Below are 19,401 nucleotides of genomic sequence, written 5' to 3' on the forward strand. Positions count from 1 at the left end.
GGCGCCAACAACGCCTACTGCATACTACACAGTACATACTGCATAATGGCCATTATTTTGTAAGATTAGTAGCCTACACAAATTAGAATGCAACAATAGGGCCATTAACATATAGTTAATATAGTTAAGTGTCTATCTATCCATCTATAGTTTATAATTATAATTTATAATTCTATAGCTATATTTTTATAATTATATAGTTTACATATATATATATATATATATATATATATATATATATATATATATATATATATATATATATATATATATATATATATATATATCCTCATTGTTAAGAATGTCGAAATGCAGCTGCCCTTGAACGTCATTTTTTCAAGACAGACATGCATGAGATTGCGTCAATAAATGATTACGACAATAAATGTTGGAAAATTTAAAATTTTACATTTTTAAACGTAATTTAAAATTTTGCATTTATTTTCAGTACTGCTCACAATAGAATCAGCCCATAGTGTGACAAACGAAGAGTGTGAACTAGTTTTTGAAAAACCCCTAATTTTTTACTGAAGGTTGGGCCAGTGAATGGCGCATGCGCAGTGTGAATAGGGAGTGTTGGAGACAGCCAACAGTGCAGGGAAAGGCAAGACGGGTGAAAAGAGAAGCCCGTCTTCCTTTCGAAAACGGAAAAATACGTTAACAGAGCTTCGTTGGATGTCCTCGTTTCACACCCGGCCATGCCAACGACACAGCGATGTATTACTACTGCAATCGGAATAAAATGAGCGCTAGTGCAGCCGGGCCTGGAGTGGAGAGTTGCGGGGCCGGGTGTCCGCATAGCGCCAGCCGCTGCTGCGGGGGAGGAGGCTGCGGTGAGCCCGTCAGCGGTGACGGAAGCTCGGCCGCTGCGGCTACAGCCACCAGCGCTGCCCCAGTGCGGAGCTCAGACAGGGAGAGCAGCGTAGCCGAGGCCCAGGCGTTCCGCGAATGGGACGATGCCACCTCCGTCGATACGGATCCGGCCCAGAAAATGAACGAGGAGGGATTTTTTACGAACGGCGCTGCTGATATCACACGGGAGGGAGTCGAATGCGCGGAATCGGGGGAATACGGTGGAGGACGCGGGCGTTTTTGTAGACAAAGCGCTGGAGCGGGCGAGGATAACAGCATTAATATTGATCACGAAGGAGCTGGTTTGCGGTGTTTCATGAGCGCTACCATACGGAGGGACGAGCGCAGACCGAGCGTGAGACTGCCGCCGGTGCGCACCGCGAGAGCACGGCGAGGACACACGGCACACGCCGAGACCGAACGCGCGATGATGACAGCCGCTGCAAGGTGTGGTCACGGGAATTCCGAGCCCGCGGTCATTAAGCGCCGAGGATGCAGTTTCACCCGAGTGTCCAAGAGGGTGTGTTTCTCGGGCACGTACTGCGGCAGCTCGGACGCCGTGGCCCGCGTTGGTTCCAATGGTGAAGCTCACGTGAAGCGGTACGCGAGCACTGCCGAGACTTTCAAGCGCACATCCTTACGTCGTATCCAGTGCGAGAACACTACCGGGGCCCAAAAAATGAATTTTGCAGCTTGCCCGCCTGATGAAAATGCCCAGCTTCCCACATCCAGAACGGCGAAGGGGCGCGTCAGACTGTACAGGGTGCGTTCCTTTCTTGCCAGCTCTGCCAACCATAACAACGGGGTCAGCGGAAACGGTGCCTCTCACAATAACCTCCCACCGCAACCCCCCGAGCCCAAGTATGACCTACGTGATTGCGCAAAAAAGCCCATGTGTGCCCTATCCATCAGTTCTTCTCAGTCTGAGAGTGGGCCTCCTAACGGGACAGAGCCAGAGCCACAGAAGTGTGACGGTACAGGTGTGGGCACTGATACTGAGGGCCCCAGCACAGAGCAGATAGAGGCAGTGAGGGGTGAAGCCGAACGCAGGCAGGCAGAGCTGGAGGGTCGTACCGACCACCTCTGGAGGCGCCTGCAGGCCGTGCAGGTGAAGCAGGTGGAGAGGCATGTCACTCAGCAACTGTGTGGCCTATACAGGAGCCCAGGGTTGAGCTGCACCAGGAGGCCCAGCTCCGTATCCAGAAACTCGACTGAGCTGAGCAGGCTGGCGCGCAGCTGCAGCGAGATCCTCCGGACTGCAGAGAGTGCTCTGGACTCGGACCACACGGCCAGCAGCTCCGGAGGTGACAGCGACAGCGAGGAAGATCAGGGATTGGAGAGAGGAGGTCATCGCTTTAGACCGCTGTCCCTAAAATCGATGTAAGCTTTCACATTATGCTTAGCCCCAGGTTAAGATCTCTTAACCCTGAGTTAAGGAATGTTTTAAACCACTAATTTTGAAAGGAGTCAGCAGTGCTCCATTATGATAAAGCCCAGGGTGATGGAACAAAACAAACACGATTAAAGGGATAGTCCACACAGAAATTAAAATTGTCATCATTTGCTCACGCTCATGTGCATTCTAAACCTGTAATACTTTCGGTTCCCATTGACTTCCAGTGTACAATGGATGTCAATGGGAATCAAAACTGATTTGTTAACGATATTCCTAAAGGTATCCTTTTTTCTCAGAAGAAGAAAGTAAGTCATACAGGTTTGGAATCACATGAGAGTGAGCAAATAATGACAGAATGACATATGATTATTGGGTAGAGTAGACTATCCCTTTAAAAATTACCATTTTCTAGCCATTTCAAACACTCTGCCTTCTTGTATATATACACATGTATGTACACCTACACATGCATATGTACAATAAGCTTCAAATGAGTCATTGAATGTTGGTGTTGCATTTGAATCACCACTGTGCCATTCAATATAAATGCTATACTGGCAGTTGATTCATGGCCGCCACAATGAGAGGCTACAAAGCCCTTTTTCGCTGGTCTGTCGATAATAAAATGGGTCAGAAGATTTTATTTTTACATTCCTGTAGCTCAAACAGTAGATTATGGCTCTTGCAACACCAAGGTCATGGGTTCAATTCCCAGAGTATACATGAACTGATAAAACGTATACCGCCACTGTTAAATAAAGGTTGTTTTTTGGCATTTCATGGTTCCATGAAGAACCTTACCAGATGGCTTTTTAGATGAAAACGGTTCTTCTGATTAGTAAAATGTTCTTCACAATAATGCAGTGTTGGATCAAAGCAATTGTTTTATACACATTACATCATATATTATGCATATACTCTATTTATTTTCTCCTCTTTCAGTATCACTGGCAAAGAATGGCAGTGGGCAGAGAGCAGGGCGTGGCTTGGCAGCAGGTGGGTGTGGCTGCAAACTCAAGTATCAGAGCTGGAGTATCGGATCCGTGCGCTGACGGAGCTTTACACGCATCTTCGACAGGGAAAGGTATTCTTGGTGTTCATGTATGTTTTTTGTTTTTTTTTTGTTATTACGGGTTGTTTGATTCATCTGTACTTTTTTTGTTCGTCCAGGTGCGGTCTGCTTACTCTGTGCCTGACTCACCACTCAGAGCATCAAATTCCTCCCCCACATCACACAACAACTGCAAGTCAGTAGACATTTTGGCTTGCATACAAACACACATTGATAGATTTTTGGATTTGACATTTAATGTACCATTGCGCCACCCCCTAGGTTGTCCTCTGCTGGTGATTCTAACAGGAAGTGGCAGGCAGATGACCCCACCACCCCGCAAACAGTGCCCAGTCCACCTTCTTCTGCTGCACGGGTTCGACCGTTACTCCGGCAACGGCGTCACAGACTGGTTCGCCTGGAAGATTGCACAGCACTGGGGTCAAAGGTGAAGACAATCTCAGAGTTGCCCTTGCTGCTACTTTTCTGTTATGCAAAAATACTATACAAAAATAATAATACTCTTATTATTATTGGCTGCTCTCCATTTTATATTATGCTTTGTATATAATAAAACAGAATTCTTGCATTTGTGTGTCCGTCTCAGGCGGTTTCGTTACAGTGTTGGTGTGAACCTCAAACTGTGTGTGTGTTATGTGGTGGTGCTCCTCCTCGCTCCCCCTCAGACAAGGAGAAGGGTCTGTGGATGCGGCAGACTTTGCTCGATATGTCCGTTCACCCTGTCCTCTCAATGCCATCAGGTGAGATCCATGTATTATCTCTTTTATCTTTTCATTATTATTTTTTTATGAGCACAGATATATATATATATATATATGTATATATGTGTGTATATATTCTGTATTAATATATATAATATTATTAAATTACTTTATATTATATTTTTTAATTATTTTATAATATATATATTATATAATACAACAAAATATCCAATCAAGTAGAATCTGCCAACAAATGATACTATGAATTTTCTCACAACTAATGTTACTTTTCAACATTATTCTAACCAGGAAGTTTCTTAATTTTGAACAGCATTTTATTTAAAAGCTATGCGGCGTGTTTTGATTGGTTTTGATATTTTGTTATCAAATGCAATAACATAATAACATGCATATAGTGTACTTATCCACTCACTGTGGATGAAATAAGTGTATCAAATACTCATCAACATCAAAACAAAATTTACTTTTTAGCTTCATGCTTTGAATTTTCTCCATTGCAGATTCACCCCTCACACTGCATTGTGGGATACGCCCGCTGGCCGGGCACCATTCTCATAATTCACTGCATTGGACAGACATGTCATCGGCGTCCTCTTGGCTGGGGAGGCGGGGCCAGGGACAAGTTGGGAGAGTGAGGAGGCGACTCGTTTGTCCCCGTCCGCCCAATGCACTGCCTCCTTTATTTAACACACCTGGTAGGTGAAATATATATTTACACTTCTATTATAAACACACGTACAATGTATAGAGTATACTACTGTTACTGTCAGTAAGATATATATATATATATATTAAAGATATTATTACTTATATTCATGCATTAAATTGATCAAAAGTGACAGTAAAGACTTTTATAATGTTAAAAAATTGGTAACACTTTACAATAAGGTTCTTTAGTTAACTACATTAGTTAAAGAACTAATAATGAAGTGCACTTATACAGCATTTATTAATCTTTGTAAATGTTAATTTCAACATTTACTATTATTAAAATCTTGTTAATATTAGTTAATGCACTGTGAACTAATATAAACAATGAACAACTGTATTTTCATGAACTAATGTTAACGAAGATTAGTAAATACAGTAACAATGTATTGCTCATGGTTAGTTCATGTTAGTTAATACATTAACTAATTAACCTTATTGTAAAGTGTTACCAATTTTTTTTTTTTTTTTCAAATAAATGCTCTTCTTTTAAAAAAATTATCAAAGAAATTTGGAAAAAACAACAGTTGACACAAAAATATTGAGGACAACTGTTTTCAAAATTAATTTGATAATAATAAGAATTATTTTCTTGAGCAGCAAATCAGCATATTAGAATGATTTCTGAAGAATCATGTGACACTGAAGACTGCTTTGCCATCACAGGAATGAATTACATTTAAATTACAATATATTTTATAATAGAAAACGTTTGGTTTAAATTGTAATAATATTTCACAACATTAGTGTTTTTCCTATATTATTTGATCAAATAAATGCAGCCTTTGTGAGGTTAAGTAACACTTTACAATAAGTTCTCATTTGTTAACACAAGTTAATGTATCAACTAACAATGAGCAATACAGTACATTTGTCACAATGTATATTAATCTTTGTTAATGTTAATAAAAATCCAGCTGTTCATTGTTTGTTCATGTTAGTTCACAATGCATTAACTAATGTTTACAATTACAACATTTGATTTTTAATAATGTATTAGTAAATGTTGAAATTAGCATTAACTAAGATTAATAAATGCTGTAGAAGTATTGTTAATTATTAGTTCATGTTAACTAAAGCTGGGTACACGATTTGGCCATGAGAATCCTCTGATCCTAGGCCAAAATCTGAAGTCTATGATTGTTAATTTGACATGTTCACCAACAGCCGATTAATGAACGTTGCGATCAAATTTTACCTCTGACGGAATTCTGGCAGTGTGACTTCTCTTACGGCAAACGTCAAATTCTCTTTTTCAAAACAAGCCATAATCAAAATTAACACTAGAGATTTTTTTTTGTTAGCCACCATTTCACGCCCATGTGTAATGCAGATCAGAGTCACCGAACATGTATGGGTTGAGGATGTAAAACTCCGGACAAGTTTTCTTGCGTGCATCCAAGACCAAAAAGTCTTACAGTTTTCAAGAAGTTAACAAATCTGTTTTTTAGGTGGTTCTGGGTGCAGAAGCCAGAGAGGTGTGATTATTCCCAACTGTCTTCATCCACGAGCTCCAGACTTGCCAATCCTGCCGGCAACACCTCCAGCAACAGACACACCTGCTCAGGTAAATCTGGTAAAAAAAAAAAAAAAAAAAAGGGGGGGGGGGGGGGGGGGTGGTAAATTGTCAGTAGGTTACTGTTCTACTTGTTAGCTTCTTAAATCTCTCTTGTTCCTCAGCCTTTGCGAAGGAGGAGAGCGGAAAGCTCGTTTGACATTGACAACCTGGTAATGCCTTTGGGCCTGGCTGGACTAGGAGCACGAGTACAGAGATTGCAGTACAAGGAAATTATCACCCCAAGGTACAAATAATGCAACCAGACATCCAAAACAGAACACAGAATATGTACTTATTCAAAAATTTTACAACAAGAATGAGCGATTACATAATTTAGCTTTGATGAGTCTGATTCCTATGGTCCTTCTGTTAGATAGCCATTGTTCAAAGTGGCTTTGGTTTCAAGTAATTTCCCATCAATTATTCAAACACAGTGCCTAGTATCCACTGTTTTCTGGTGTCCCATCTTTTATAAAGTAGTACAGGGACATTGTTTACTGTTTCTCCCAAAGAATTTTCAATAGTAATGGATTCAATCCCATCAGGCGTTCTTACTATTGAGAGGTGCTCAATCTCTACTTCCAGTTTGGTTAATACTCCTGTTGGCAAATTGGGTTTTGCTTCACCCTGTGAAAATAACAATAGATCAGTCCACTCACTATTTCAGCAGAACATTGTTACTTTACCACCTGTGACTGCTTATTGGAGTAATGCAGTAGGTAATATCTGTTGGAAAAAAAGTGTGGATGCTTCCAAATTTCTTTTTTTAACCAATAAAGAAAAAGAGATTTCTTTTTTAAAATAATTCATAAGTGCTCCCATGCAAACCACTAATTAAAAAATTTCAAAAAGGATATATCCTCCAGTTGCTCTTTCTGTGACAGTACATTTTTGTTGGTATTGTCCCTTTACCAAAATGTTTTGGTAAGATGTTGTAGGCTTTATTAGGAATTATTTTATAATAAATGTGTGTTGTATTGGAAGGATGTGGTACTAGGTTTTGTTGATTATGAGCATTATGATCTAAATTAATTTAATATTAATATTAATAATAATAAGCTGATCCAGTTACTAGCTAAATTCCATATTCATAAATCTAAATATCTAAATAATAAACCTCTTGCTATTATGAAAGAATTTGAAAAATACCTCACTTCAATTAAATTGTCTGAAAACAAAAAAGCCTTTAAAAACATTATCTGTTTGCAGTTCTTTTCCTTTATTCAGTGTCATGTAATTATCATAATTTGTCAATGTCCCCTAGTTGTTGTTTTTTTTTCTTATCTTTTTTTTTTTCTTTGTATTTTGTTGTTATTTGTTATAACTTGTGTACTGTTTTGAGCATCAATTAAAAAAAAAAAAAGTACAGGTACATTCTAAACTGGAGCCAGCCAAACAAGCATATAATGTACTTGCATTATATGGAAGCTTTAACATGGAAATAACGTCACAACATTTTTTCCATCAAGAGGTGCATAATTTTTTGGTCAAGATCTTGTATTGGCAATGCAAGTGTCGAGCACTCTTTAAAGTCTACTCCAGCACATCCCAAAAACTTTCAATGAATTTAAGGTCTGGAATCTCTGGGTTAATAAAGGCCTTCCGAAGCGAAGCAATGCGTTTGTATTAAATATCCATATTTAACAACTTATGAAGTAAAGTATTTCGCTTCCAGACTGCCATCCATATTCAAGTTATGTAGAAAGTGTAAAACTATCGCAGTTCAAAAAGCTTTTGCTACGTCCTACGCCTTCCCTATTCATCTTGTGGAAAAAGCTTAACTGACGTGATGCCAGTTCTGTTTTATCATAAGTAGAATACCGAAGGCTGTCTGGCGGAAGCTAGATATTTTACCAGCAGGTTTTCTTGGCTGATGCTGATAATCTTAAAATGTTGGCTGATATATTAGTCTAGCACTATTGTTAAGTATTGTGGTTTCTGATGCAAAATGTGTAACTATGATTTGTGTTTAGCTGGAGAGAGCTGGACTCTCTCTCAGGGGTCTCTGAGAACCAGGAGGGGCCACATGCCCTGTCGTTGAATTACAATAACACACAGAACCAGCCCAATGGGGAAGGACTGGATAATGAGGAGGAGGAGGTGTGTATACCTTTACTTTTAACTTTTTGTTTGTTTGTTTGTTTGTTTTGGATTTTCTTTACATGCTTTCTCATGAGGACACTTCTCGACCATTCAAAATGATTGCTGCGTACTTATTTGCAATGTTTGCATAGGTGGAGGATCTCTCTGACGCTGTGTTTCTGAGCCGCCATGCAGTGTGCGAGAGCCGAGAGAGGAGTCGGTGGGGGAGTTGGGCTCGCAGACGTCGCCGGGGCAGGTGAGAATCATTTCTGTGAAAGAGAGGCATATGCGATGTTAAAATGGTGTCTCTGTCAGAATAATGTTTTTCAACAGGGATCTTTAGCAATGAAATAAAAAAAATAAAAAAATAAATATATATATATATATATATATATATATATATATATATATATATAATATATATATATATATATATATATATTGTTAGTGTACATTCCCCAACATAGAAAGCCAAAGGTCTTATGAGGATGGTGCAAGTTCAAAAATAAATAAATATAAAATGAAAAATAAAATATAAAATGAACATAAAAATTGATCAGTTAACAGTAAAGATAGAAAGCATAGAATGATTTCTGAAGGATCATGTGAAAATGCAGCTTTGCCATCACAGGAATAAATTACATTTAAAAATATTTTAAAAGTAAAGTTATTTTAAACTGTAACAATATTTCACAATATTACTGACATTTACTATCTTTTTGATCAAATAAATGCAGCCTTGGTGAGCATAAGAGTCTTCTTTCAAAAATGTCTTACTGACCCCAAACTTCTCAACAGTAGTCTATTAGAACAAAGTTAAGTCAATAAAGTTAAGTGAAAAAAATATGTATTTGTGTAGATGGCCCATAACTTATACATTATACATAACATTTTCAACATCAAGAATTTAGGTTACAGTTTACATGTGTAAGCTTCAGCCACATTAAGTATAGTATGTCAAACTGCAGGATGCTGCGGTTACTGCTTGAAATTTCACTCTCTGCTTGACTTCCTCCCTCAGATCTTCTTCCTCCTACCATGGGGACGGGAAGAGCTCCAGGGGACTGGAGCAGACACCTGGCTCTCCAGATTCCAGGCAGAGTCATTTTACAGAAGGAGACGTCTCGCCACGCAGCCCTTTCTATACTGGAGCGGAGGATCCCTTCAGCCAGGCTGAGGATGAACAGCAGGTGTGTGTGTGTGTGTGTGTGTGCGTGTGCGAGGAAGAGGACTTAATGTTCTATTCAACTTCATTATTGCTGTAACCATGGCGATTATTTAGCTGGAAGAACATTCTTTAGTTTAAAAAAAAGGTCTATGGATTTCTACTTTATAGATCATCAAGTCTGCTTTTGGGGGCTGTTTGTGAATCTCGAAAGATGTATGCTTAATATGCTTTACATTGCACAAGAATATGAATGCATATAATAAACCCAGCGTTTTGGAGTTTATTAACCTCAATGAATCATCATCTTCTGTTGTGTTTGCAGGCTGTGCTGCCATGGGAACGCCGGTCGTTCCCCTTGCAGGAGTCAGAACTTCAGTGGCTGCAGGAGGAAGAAGAGGCGGAGCCTGACGAGGACCCGTGCACCGCCAGTGGCCGCAGCCAAAGCACGGACTCAGGCATCTCTGTGGGCAGCCTGGAGCTCTCCCCAAGGACCCCTCAGCCCCCTCAGCAGCACTCAGGCACCGAGCGAGCCACCCCTCACACGCTGTCCTGCAAACCAGCCACCCCGACGACAGTCTCTACAGCTCAGGATTCTCCCACACTTCCTCTTTCCTTATACTCGTCCTCTCTGTTATCATAGCGCATTATTTGTCCAGACGTTTTTCCTGCTCTAATATAAAAACAAAACCATGACCCTGTTCTCCCATTTATCTAACCATGAACACCTTGTGTCCTTACATCCTGTGCCCTTTCCCTGAACCCTCTGGAGCCTTACATGAAACCACAGAGCCTATTATTTATAATCTTCCAACTCACTCGCCCAATAACCATTGCATCGCCACCAACAGCCCAGTTGGGCATCTCTGGTCCTTCCTCACATCGTTTCAAGTCTTCTTCACCAGCCTGCCCCTGATACAGCTGCTGTTTGATCTGACACTTCAATCTCAAAAAAGAACAGATGCCATCTGTTTTTCTGTTGATTCATTATTGGACCTGTCTAAAGCTTTTTCTCCAGCTAACTATGTCAGTTGGTCATTTTGCGTTTTAGTTCACTCATTACGTTTCGAGCTCTAACCATTTTCTCCGATCAAGAGTAGGGCAAACCCCATTTGAAAGCTCTTAGTTATTGATCTCTTTATAAAGGCACTACATATTACCCTCGTTGTGATCATTTTCTGTGACTTAGTTACCTTATTTATATGTTGTGTTGTATGTATCCCATGGAGATGTATGCATACTGCCGATGAATCATAGCATTTTAAAGTCTGTTACATGCTCTCTGGACACTACCGTTGTCTTTCCTCCTCCCCTGTGAGCTCAACACAAGAAGTATGCTTTTGATTTCCAAATGACATGGTGTGTGTATGTGTGTGTGTGTGTGTGTGTGTATTATGTTTAAGAAAGAGTGATTAGTTCTTGTGTTGATCAGTGAGTGTGTGTAATTTAGACAGGTCTACTGCTGCATTAGGGGGTAGTGTTGGTGAATAAAAACATCATTTTGTAGGAAAACAACAAAACACAAGAAGATAAAAGTAAATGGAAGTTCTATTTGAAACGCACATGATGCTCTCAATGCAAAGACGTAATAAAAGGAATAACTACATAAATGAGAACTACTTTTGCTTGATGTGCATTTACTTTCTACCAATTAAGAAAAAAAGCATGCTTTGGTAAATCATATGACAATCTAGTCTTATGAGATAAAGTCAAATTATGAGACAAAAGTTTTGGACAATTATAATTAGTTTCGACCATCTCAATTATGATTTAGTATGTTAATTTTTTACTTTTTCTGAAATTTCATTTTTTTTATATATATAATTATCAATTAGTATCTCATAATTTTGGCTTTGTGTCATAATTATGACTTCATATGATTATGATTTATCAAAGCATGTCTTTTTTCTGCTTAACTTGTCCTAAAGACATAGTATTAGTTTATCCAAAAACACTTTTTTTGTCATCGTTTACTCACCGCCCATGCCGTGCCAACCATTCTGTGAAACACAGAAACACAAAGAAAATATGGCCGTCTTCATACATTAAAAGAGGATGTTGAACGACAGAAAAGTAACAAAAAGGATACTTTTATTTCTAAAAGTGTACATTTGTTGACAAAATCTACGTGTTCTGAAGACATGATAGCTTCATGTCACTGATAATCGTCTCTGGAAATAAATGAGATTTTTATTCCTCCCTTAATATATTAAATTACTTGATATACTTGACAGATTTGCAGGGCTGTTAACCTTTCATATTTTAATTGTTAAAATGATTAGAAATAGAAGCTCTTTTCAATGTTTAATCTAAGACGGTTTGATATTACACAGGGAAAACAGCGCCCTCTTTCTGTCATATAATATCCGTTGCAATAGGTGGCGCTAGTGCGCTGTCACGCCCAAAAAACAAAACGAGCGAAGAAGCAGATCTCTACTCTAGGAAGGGAGTTCACGCTATGAGTTCACGGCGTGACATATGACAGCACACTGGCGAGTATAACAAGTAAGAGATATTTGATTAAACTCTTAATACTGAAAAAATACTCATGCGTTATTTAGATACTACACTGGTGCTTGTTTTATAAAATACATTTTTAGTTTATATAATGTGCAGACAGAATCACTGCAAACGCACAAACAACATATGGTAATTGGTTTTAAATATTAAACTTTCAAAAATGTATTACAGTGAATTAGAGACGTAAAATACAACGTTATCGATGGTAAAACGTAAAATGTCTGAATTAAAAAATAAGTAAAATAAATTGTCTTACAATGTAAATGCACATTATTGACATCCAGGGAGTTTATTTATCTAAAAAATGAATACTTTAGTAAATATCCACTGTATTTTAATGAAATTTGCTATCAGCCACGTTTACTAATATGATACTAATATTTTGTTTCTGTTATATTGTTTTATAATTGGTGGAATTCAGGTAAATGAGGCTATGCCATACATGTCTGCATTCTGCATTATTAGGGAATGTAGGCTAAAGCACACATTACAAAGTCAGTAATGTTGTGTCTGAAGTAGGTCACACATAATCAAGTGATTACCAGTGATGTTAGATCATGCCAACATCCTGCCAACTGCGCCAAAAATGTTAGATTCAATATCCACACCAGAAATATTAGATCCAGTCTTTTTACCAGATCTTTTTACCCAAAATAGTTAACAAAAGCCTATAGGGTTTGATGGAGGAAAAAGCAGGAGACAAAGTAGTGATGATGATTTAAAAAAAAAAAAAAAAAATGAACAGGGTTTTACTGAATTTTGTTAGTGGCATATGTTTCAGTGCTCAGACTTTGTCTGAACTTCCTCCCTACTTAGTCTAGATTTCATCTATCCAGCAACAATCCAACAAGTGTTATTATACCAAAGCAAAGTCTGTGGAAATTTCCTGCTCCACAACATCATCCTGTGGAGTTAAAAACCTTGAAATGGAGACATTCTCTTATCTATAACTTGTAAAGACAAATAATAACACATTCATAAGATTAAATAACATTAATAAGCACTAAAATATGAAAATAAGTAAAATATCAAGTAATATAATAAAAAAATATTAATTGATTATGATTATAAATGATTAAAAAAAACAAAGACCTATGTATGGTCACTGATTTGAAGCTACACACAAGTTACTATTAAGAATCCATAGGTTCTTCAGTAATGAGAGTTTGTTTTAAAATGTGGCTAAACTAACAACATTTTTTGTTTTGCTTGCAGCATTTCTGTGACATCATGGGGGTTCACGGGCTTACAAGTTTTGTGGAAGGAAATCGGCAATTCTTCACAGATATGAGACTGCGAGACTGCCGCCTTGTGGTAGATGGATGTAGCTTGTATTTTCGATTGTATTTCAACTCTGGATTGGATCAAGCACGGGGTGGAGACTATGACATGTTTGCTGTGTTGGTTCGACAGTTTTTCGCAGCACTTTCAGAATGCGGCGTGCAGCCGTTCGTCGTGCTAGATGGCGGAATGGACCAGACAGACAAGAAGTTCAAGACACAGCAGGAACGAATCCTTAATAAGATCCGAGAGGCTCACGCTCTTTCCCGAGGATCTCACGGTTGCGTTCTCCCTCTGCTTGCACGTGAAGTTTTCAGACAGGTCCTTTCCGAGCTTGGCGTGCCCTTAGTGCAGTGCATTTCCGAAGCTGATTTTGAGATAGCATCTCTTGCCAAACACTGGGGATGTCCAGTTCTGACCAGCGACAGTGACTTCTACATCTTCGACCTGAAAGGTGGCTACCTACCGTTTTCATTCTTCGAATGGAATAATGTCAACGGAAAGGCCAAAGAACGCTACATCCCTGCCCGGCATTTCACCGTGAACCGCTTCTGCTCGCATTTCAACCACATGAACAAGCAGCTCCTCCCTTTATTTGCTGTCGTCACCGGGAACGACTACACACCTGCCAAAATAACTGAGATTTTTTTCAGCCGTGTGGAGCTCGAAAGAGTACCATCTGGTCGGAAGACCGGACGTAGTTCCAGTCCTCGAATCGAGGGCTTTTTGCTCTGGCTGTCTCAGTTTACCAGCCCAGTAGATGCTATGGAGGAAGTTCTAGGGGTTCTGGGTGGACAACAGAAAGGAAACTTGCGTACACAGCTCTCTGCAGGAATGCAGGACTACCAGCTTCCTCATAATAGCAGTTTGGCTCAATACTTCTCAAGTCCTCAACCTGCACTTCCAGATGCCCAGGGGCTCCCAGCAGCACTGGTTTCTCAGCCCGAGTGGCTTTTAAGAATGGTAGCATCAGGTAAGCTCTCCTCTTTTGTCTTGGATGTGCTTGTACTCCAGAAGGTTCTGCTGGTTGCGCAGGTGGAGAATAGTAACCTGCCTAGCAGTCATACAAGCTCATTGAGTATCCGAAAGACCATCTACAGCCTGCTGCTTGAAAAGGCAAGACAGGGCAATCCGATGCCACAGGCAGTCACCCAGAGAGGAAGGGGAAGAGGAGACCGAAACAGACAGGGTAAAGGAGGACAACAGTGTGACACCCCATGCGTTGATGAGTATGACAGACATGAACTGAATCTCAAGAAAAACACAGTGGAGGCTGACCGACCCAACTCTGTTCCACCGCTGAATCTTTCAGCTATTGACAAGGTGAGAAACTGTTTCTGCATGTAACTGTACTGTTTGTCTGCATATACGTTCCTCCAATTTTCCAATCTCCAATTTGGTTGTTATTTTAGGCATCTGCACAAGTGAAGCTTCAGGTGTTGTTGGGAACACTCGGTGTGATGGGCCACGTTTTGGAGCCTTTACCCCCTCACCTTTCCCTTCCAGTGTGTGTGACGTATTTCTGGATGAATAACTGTAAACCAAAGCCCAGTCATCCTCTGCTTCAGGCCATATTGCTGGGAATGGTGTATGGGGAACTCAGCTGGAGAAGCGGCCATCCTAATGGTATCACCGATCCCTTTTTTACTCAACATCTGTCTCAGATGTGTGGTTTGAGACGTAGAAAAAAATATTTACATACATTTTATGAAGTCATTGTCACGTCAGTTATATTGATGCAAATTAACTTTACTTGCTTATCAACTTGACGACTTTAGTTTTAGAGCTTTAATCACCTTGAGCCATATTGTTTTGCTCTCTTTATCATGCAGACCCACTGTTTGGCAGCAAAGCTTCTGCGTATGTATGTCAGCAATTATCTCAGCTGAGGGTCAATCCAGGACAAAGGAGAGGCCTAGATCTGGGTGTGGCCCATTTGCTCAGCCAATGGCAGTCCTGCATGTGGGTGGCGATGTTCCTGAACCAGTTACTATGTTTCCCACTACCTGAACCTCAATGCGCCTGGTATGGTATGGCCATAAAATGATCCCAGTAAAATATTTTGTACTTGTCATCCTTGCTGTTTTGATAAAATCTTCTCTATTCAGCAGAATTGCCATAAAAGAGTACAATATTGAGGGGAAAATACAGTTTTAATCATATTTGTATGTAATATCTTGGACAAATCACACACACATATATATGTATGTATCTGGCACCAAGACATTAGCAGCAAATCCTTCAATTCCTGTAGGATGCAAGGTGGAGCCATCATGGATCAAACATTTTGGTCTAGCACATCCCACAGATGCTCAATTGGTTTGAGATCTGGGGAATTTGGAGACCAGGGTAACACCTTGAGCTCTTCATCATGTTCCTCAAACTATTCCTGAAAAATGTGTGGCAGGGTGCATTATGCTGCTGAAAGAGGACACTTCCATTAGGGAACACCATTGTTATGAAGAGATGTACCTGGTCTGCATCAAAGTTTAGGTAGGTGGCACGTGTCAAATTTACATGAATGGCTGGACCCAGGGTTTCCCAGAAGAACATTGCCCAGAGCATCACACTCCCTCCACTGACTTGTCGTCACCCCACAGTGTATCCTTTTACCATCACCATCACTGCCGTCCACGTGACGTAAAAGAAAACATGACTCATCAGACCAGGCGAACTTCTTCCAGTTTCAACACTCACATGCCCATTGTAGGCACTTTTGATGGTGGACAGGGGTCATCGTATGCACTCTGACTGGCTACGCAGCCCCATATGCAGCTATGCACTGTGTTAGGGGTGGGCGATATATCGCATGCGATTATCACTCGTCAGTAGAGCCGGTTCCCTGATTGCCGCTAAATCGCCATCACCTGCTTTCAAATGGAGCGGCATTTAATAGACAGAACCGTAGATCATTGACAAGCTACGCAATATCGCGTTCATTATCGAAGGCGATTCATCTGCGATATGAACGCGATATTGCGTGGCTTGTCAGTGATCTACAGTTCTGTCTATTAAATGGCGCTCCATTTGAAAGCAGGTGATGGCGATTTAGCGGTAATCGGAACCGGCTTTACTGTGACAATCGAATGTGATATATCGTCCAGCCCTACACTGTGTACATATTCCTCCCATAACCCAAATTTTGTGACTTGTGCCACAGTAGACCTTCTGTTGGCTCGGACCTGACTGGAAAACTTTTGTTGCCCTCATGCATCGATGAGCCTTGAGCACCCAACACACTGTCACTGGTTTGTGGTTTGTCCCTCCTAGGATCACTGTTGGTACTGACTGGGAGCAACCCACAAGCCTTGTGGTTTCAGAGATACTCTGACCCAGTCGTCTTGCCTTAACAATTTTGCTCTTGTCATAGTTGCTAAAATCTTTATTCCTGCCCATTTCTCCTATCCAACACATTGATTACGAGAACTGATTGTTTGCTTTCCATCTAATCTACCTAGAGAGATGACAACGATATTCTCTTAACCTTTGACTGCTCATGATGTTTTGCTTCATCAGTGTACATTACATTTTTAAAATCAAAAGTATCCGTTAACATTATTTATGCACTGTGAACTAACATGAACATGAACATTTTGATTAACTTTAACAAAGGTTGATAAATGCTGTAAAAAATATATATTGCTCACTGTTAGTTTCTGTTAGTTAATGCATTAAAGGGTTAGTTCACCCAAAAATTATGTCATTAATTACTTGAATCTTTTGTTTTGAATCAGTGGTTCAGAGCACCAAAATCAGTAAACAAGGCTTCGTTACGTCATAAGTGTTTCGAAATTTCAATAGTTTGCGTGACTTTGGCAGTTTGATAAGCGCTCCAAACCAATGATTCAAAACAAACGATTCATAAAGCTTCGAAAGCTTCATGAAGCAGTGTTTTGAAATCACCCATCACTAGATATTGTTGAATAAAGTCGTTATTTGTTTTTTGTTTTTGGTGCACAAAAGTATTCTTGTTACTTTATAATATTAAGGTTGAACCACTGTAATCACATGAGCTGTTTTAAATGTTTTTAGTACTTTTCTGGGCATTGAAAAATGAAATGATCTTGTTGACAATGCATACCTCACTGAGCCATCGGATTTGATCAAAAATATCTTAATTTGTGTTCCGAAGATAAATGAAGGTCTTACGGGTGTGGAACGACATGAGTGAATAATGTAATTAATGACAGAATTTTCATTTAATTGAAAAGTGTTAACGTAATGTTACAATATTTGCATGTAATATCTTTAGATAAATCACATTGATTATATCAGTACCTTTTTATCAGATTTAACCAAAAAATATATGTATATTGTATATTATATATGTATTATATTATATTATATTGCTCTCTCTCTCTCTCTTAAAGGGTTTTCAGTGGCACTCTGCTGCATGGTCTTGAGGCTGCCATAAGAGGGGGTCACCAGTGTGAGTCTCTGCTATCAGGGGACTCTGTTGCTTGGCAGCTCTATTCCATCCTGCTAGAGGCGTTGACAGGTCCTGCAGTATCAGCAGCAGCGGACAAGGGTAGAGGAGGGGGGCAAAGACAGGCACAGCAAAGAGGGAGGGGCAGTGGGGGGAGAGGACGGGGCAATGAAGGGAGAGGACGGGGCAATGAAGGGAGAGGGAGGGGCAATGAAGGGAGAGGGAGGAGCAATGGGGGAGGAAGGAGGGGCAACAGAAGCAGAGGAATGACATATTCTGAAAGTGATTTGTACAACAGGTTCGCACAGTTGAACTTTGATGACTATCAGCAATGGTTGTCTTGAAATGGGAGAAGAAAATGATAGATTAGATTTTAGAGAAGCTAATTTGGAAGAGAAGAAAAATTGTTTATAACTATTTTCTTGTGCGGCCTTACACTTGCTGTGGCTGAGGATGTACCTCTTCAGATGAAAGTATCTTTTACCAGCACAAACTTGCTATAAAAATGTTTTACTATGAGAGCCGTTATATATGCACTAGGCTTATTTGCACTACAGCTATTTTGCAGCTACATCATAAAAACGTAGCTTTTTATACTATTTAATTGAATGAAATTGTATGGGGGGAAAAAAAGTACACTTTTGTATATTATCAAATGCCTCTCTTACTTTAGGACCAATGTTTTTGGTGCTCTACTCTCTGTTCATGAATTATTTTATGTAATTTGCTATTATCACTAATGTTTTTAAAGGGAATATGATTTATCTCCTTGATTATTGTAAAGCTTGATTTTAGTGAGATTACATTCAGTATGCTGTAATCTTGACTTTGAGTGAGAACAGAACTTTGGTGTCATTCTGTTTCAAACCAGCACATAATCTCTTGCTTCTGTTGCTCTCTCCTCTTTGGCATTAACTCTGACTGAAATAAGATGCCAAATTATAAAGGTTTATACAGTTTTATTGGAACATGTAAGTTTGTTCCAGTGGATGATAAATCTTACTTGTCTTAAATTTCATATCTCTTGGCAGATTTGGCCGTTTTTAGCCGTTTTTCATAAAATTGTTTCATAAATAGGAGGCTTTGCCTTGCTTTTCCTGATGGCACTTAATCATGAAAAGGTGTGTTGAAGACTAAACAAGGCACAAGTTAATTAGTAACGCATCTATAAAGCTATATTACTCTTTACAAGCAAAAATAATCATGCACATTTCTAGGCTTGCCCCATGATGTCAGAACTGGTCATACTTTTTTTTTTTTTTTGTCTATAAAGATGTGTTAAATGTTATGACTTATTTTCTTGTCTTGGCTTTTTAAGATTAGCAATTAAATATAAATTCTATTTAATTCATCTTTGTTGTATTAAAATGAAAATCCACATCAATAATTTAAAGGAAATATTTTCAAATGTGTTTCTATCAATTTAATACACTGAAGGTCTATTAAATCTTGGGTTTATACAATAACGGTGTGTTTTTATTTATTTATTTATTTATTTGTATATCGCATATTTAAAGGGATAGTTCACCCAAAAACCCAGCGTTAGCATCAGTTCTGGCAGGTCACGTCAGTCAAGCTCGCATCAGCTGACTTACATTTACCTATAGGAATACGACACC

General features: G+C 39.4%; 2 protein-coding genes across 2 annotated transcripts; both read left to right on the forward strand.

Annotated features, from left to right (window-relative positions):
- The first annotated feature begins 487 nt into the window (after positions 1–487).
- On the forward strand, positions 488–11,166 carry LOC137037345 (KAT8 regulatory NSL complex subunit 1). The gene is made up of 12 exons (XM_067411268.1): positions 488–2,232; positions 3,191–3,332; positions 3,419–3,495; positions 3,582–3,747; positions 3,907–4,060; positions 4,543–4,737; positions 6,202–6,317; positions 6,431–6,552; positions 8,282–8,408; positions 8,543–8,646; positions 9,412–9,580; positions 9,881–11,166. Exons 1-12 carry the CDS (start codon positions 716–718, stop codon positions 10,196–10,198), a joined length of 3,207 nt encoding a protein of 1,068 aa, XP_067267369.1. The 5' UTR covers positions 488–715; the 3' UTR covers positions 10,199–11,166.
- An 832-nt stretch (positions 11,167–11,998) lies between these two features.
- On the forward strand, positions 11,999–19,316 carry aste1b (asteroid homolog 1b). Its single transcript, XM_067411372.1, has 5 exons — positions 11,999–12,060; positions 13,291–14,679; positions 14,769–14,982; positions 15,189–15,381; positions 17,727–19,316. Exons 2-5 carry the CDS (start codon positions 13,306–13,308, stop codon positions 18,124–18,126), a joined length of 2,181 nt encoding a protein of 726 aa, XP_067267473.1. The 5' UTR covers positions 11,999–12,060; positions 13,291–13,305; the 3' UTR covers positions 18,127–19,316.
- The last annotated feature ends 85 nt before the right edge of the window (positions 19,317–19,401 follow it).

Source organism: Chanodichthys erythropterus, chromosome 15 (assembly GCF_024489055.1).
Source record: "Chanodichthys erythropterus isolate Z2021 chromosome 15, ASM2448905v1, whole genome shotgun sequence".
NCBI classification, from domain to species: Eukaryota; Metazoa; Chordata; class Actinopteri; order Cypriniformes; family Xenocyprididae; genus Chanodichthys; species Chanodichthys erythropterus.

What these genes read in the sequence shown, in the direction of transcription:
- LOC137037345 (XM_067411268.1), top strand. Translation starts at nt 716, where the DNA reads ATGTATTACTACTGCAATCGGAATAAAATGAGCGCTAGTGCAGCCGGG. An exon ending in TCCTTTATTTAACACACCTG is followed by an intron (nt 4,738 to 6,201) that starts GTAGGTGAAATA and finishes TCTGTTTTTTAG; the next exon opens with GTGGTTCTGGGTGCAGAAGC. An exon ending in CAACAGACACACCTGCTCAG is followed by an intron (nt 6,318 to 6,430) that starts GTAAATCTGGTA and finishes CTTGTTCCTCAG; the next exon opens with CCTTTGCGAAGGAGGAGAGC.
- aste1b (XM_067411372.1), top strand. Translation starts at nt 13,306, where the DNA reads ATGGGGGTTCACGGGCTTACAAGTTTTGTGGAAGGAAATCGGCAATTC. An exon ending in ATCTTTCAGCTATTGACAAG is followed by an intron (nt 14,680 to 14,768) that starts GTGAGAAACTGT and finishes TTGTTATTTTAG; the next exon opens with GCATCTGCACAAGTGAAGCT. An exon ending in GAGAAGCGGCCATCCTAATG is followed by an intron (nt 14,983 to 15,188) that starts GTATCACCGATC and finishes TTTATCATGCAG; the next exon opens with ACCCACTGTTTGGCAGCAAA.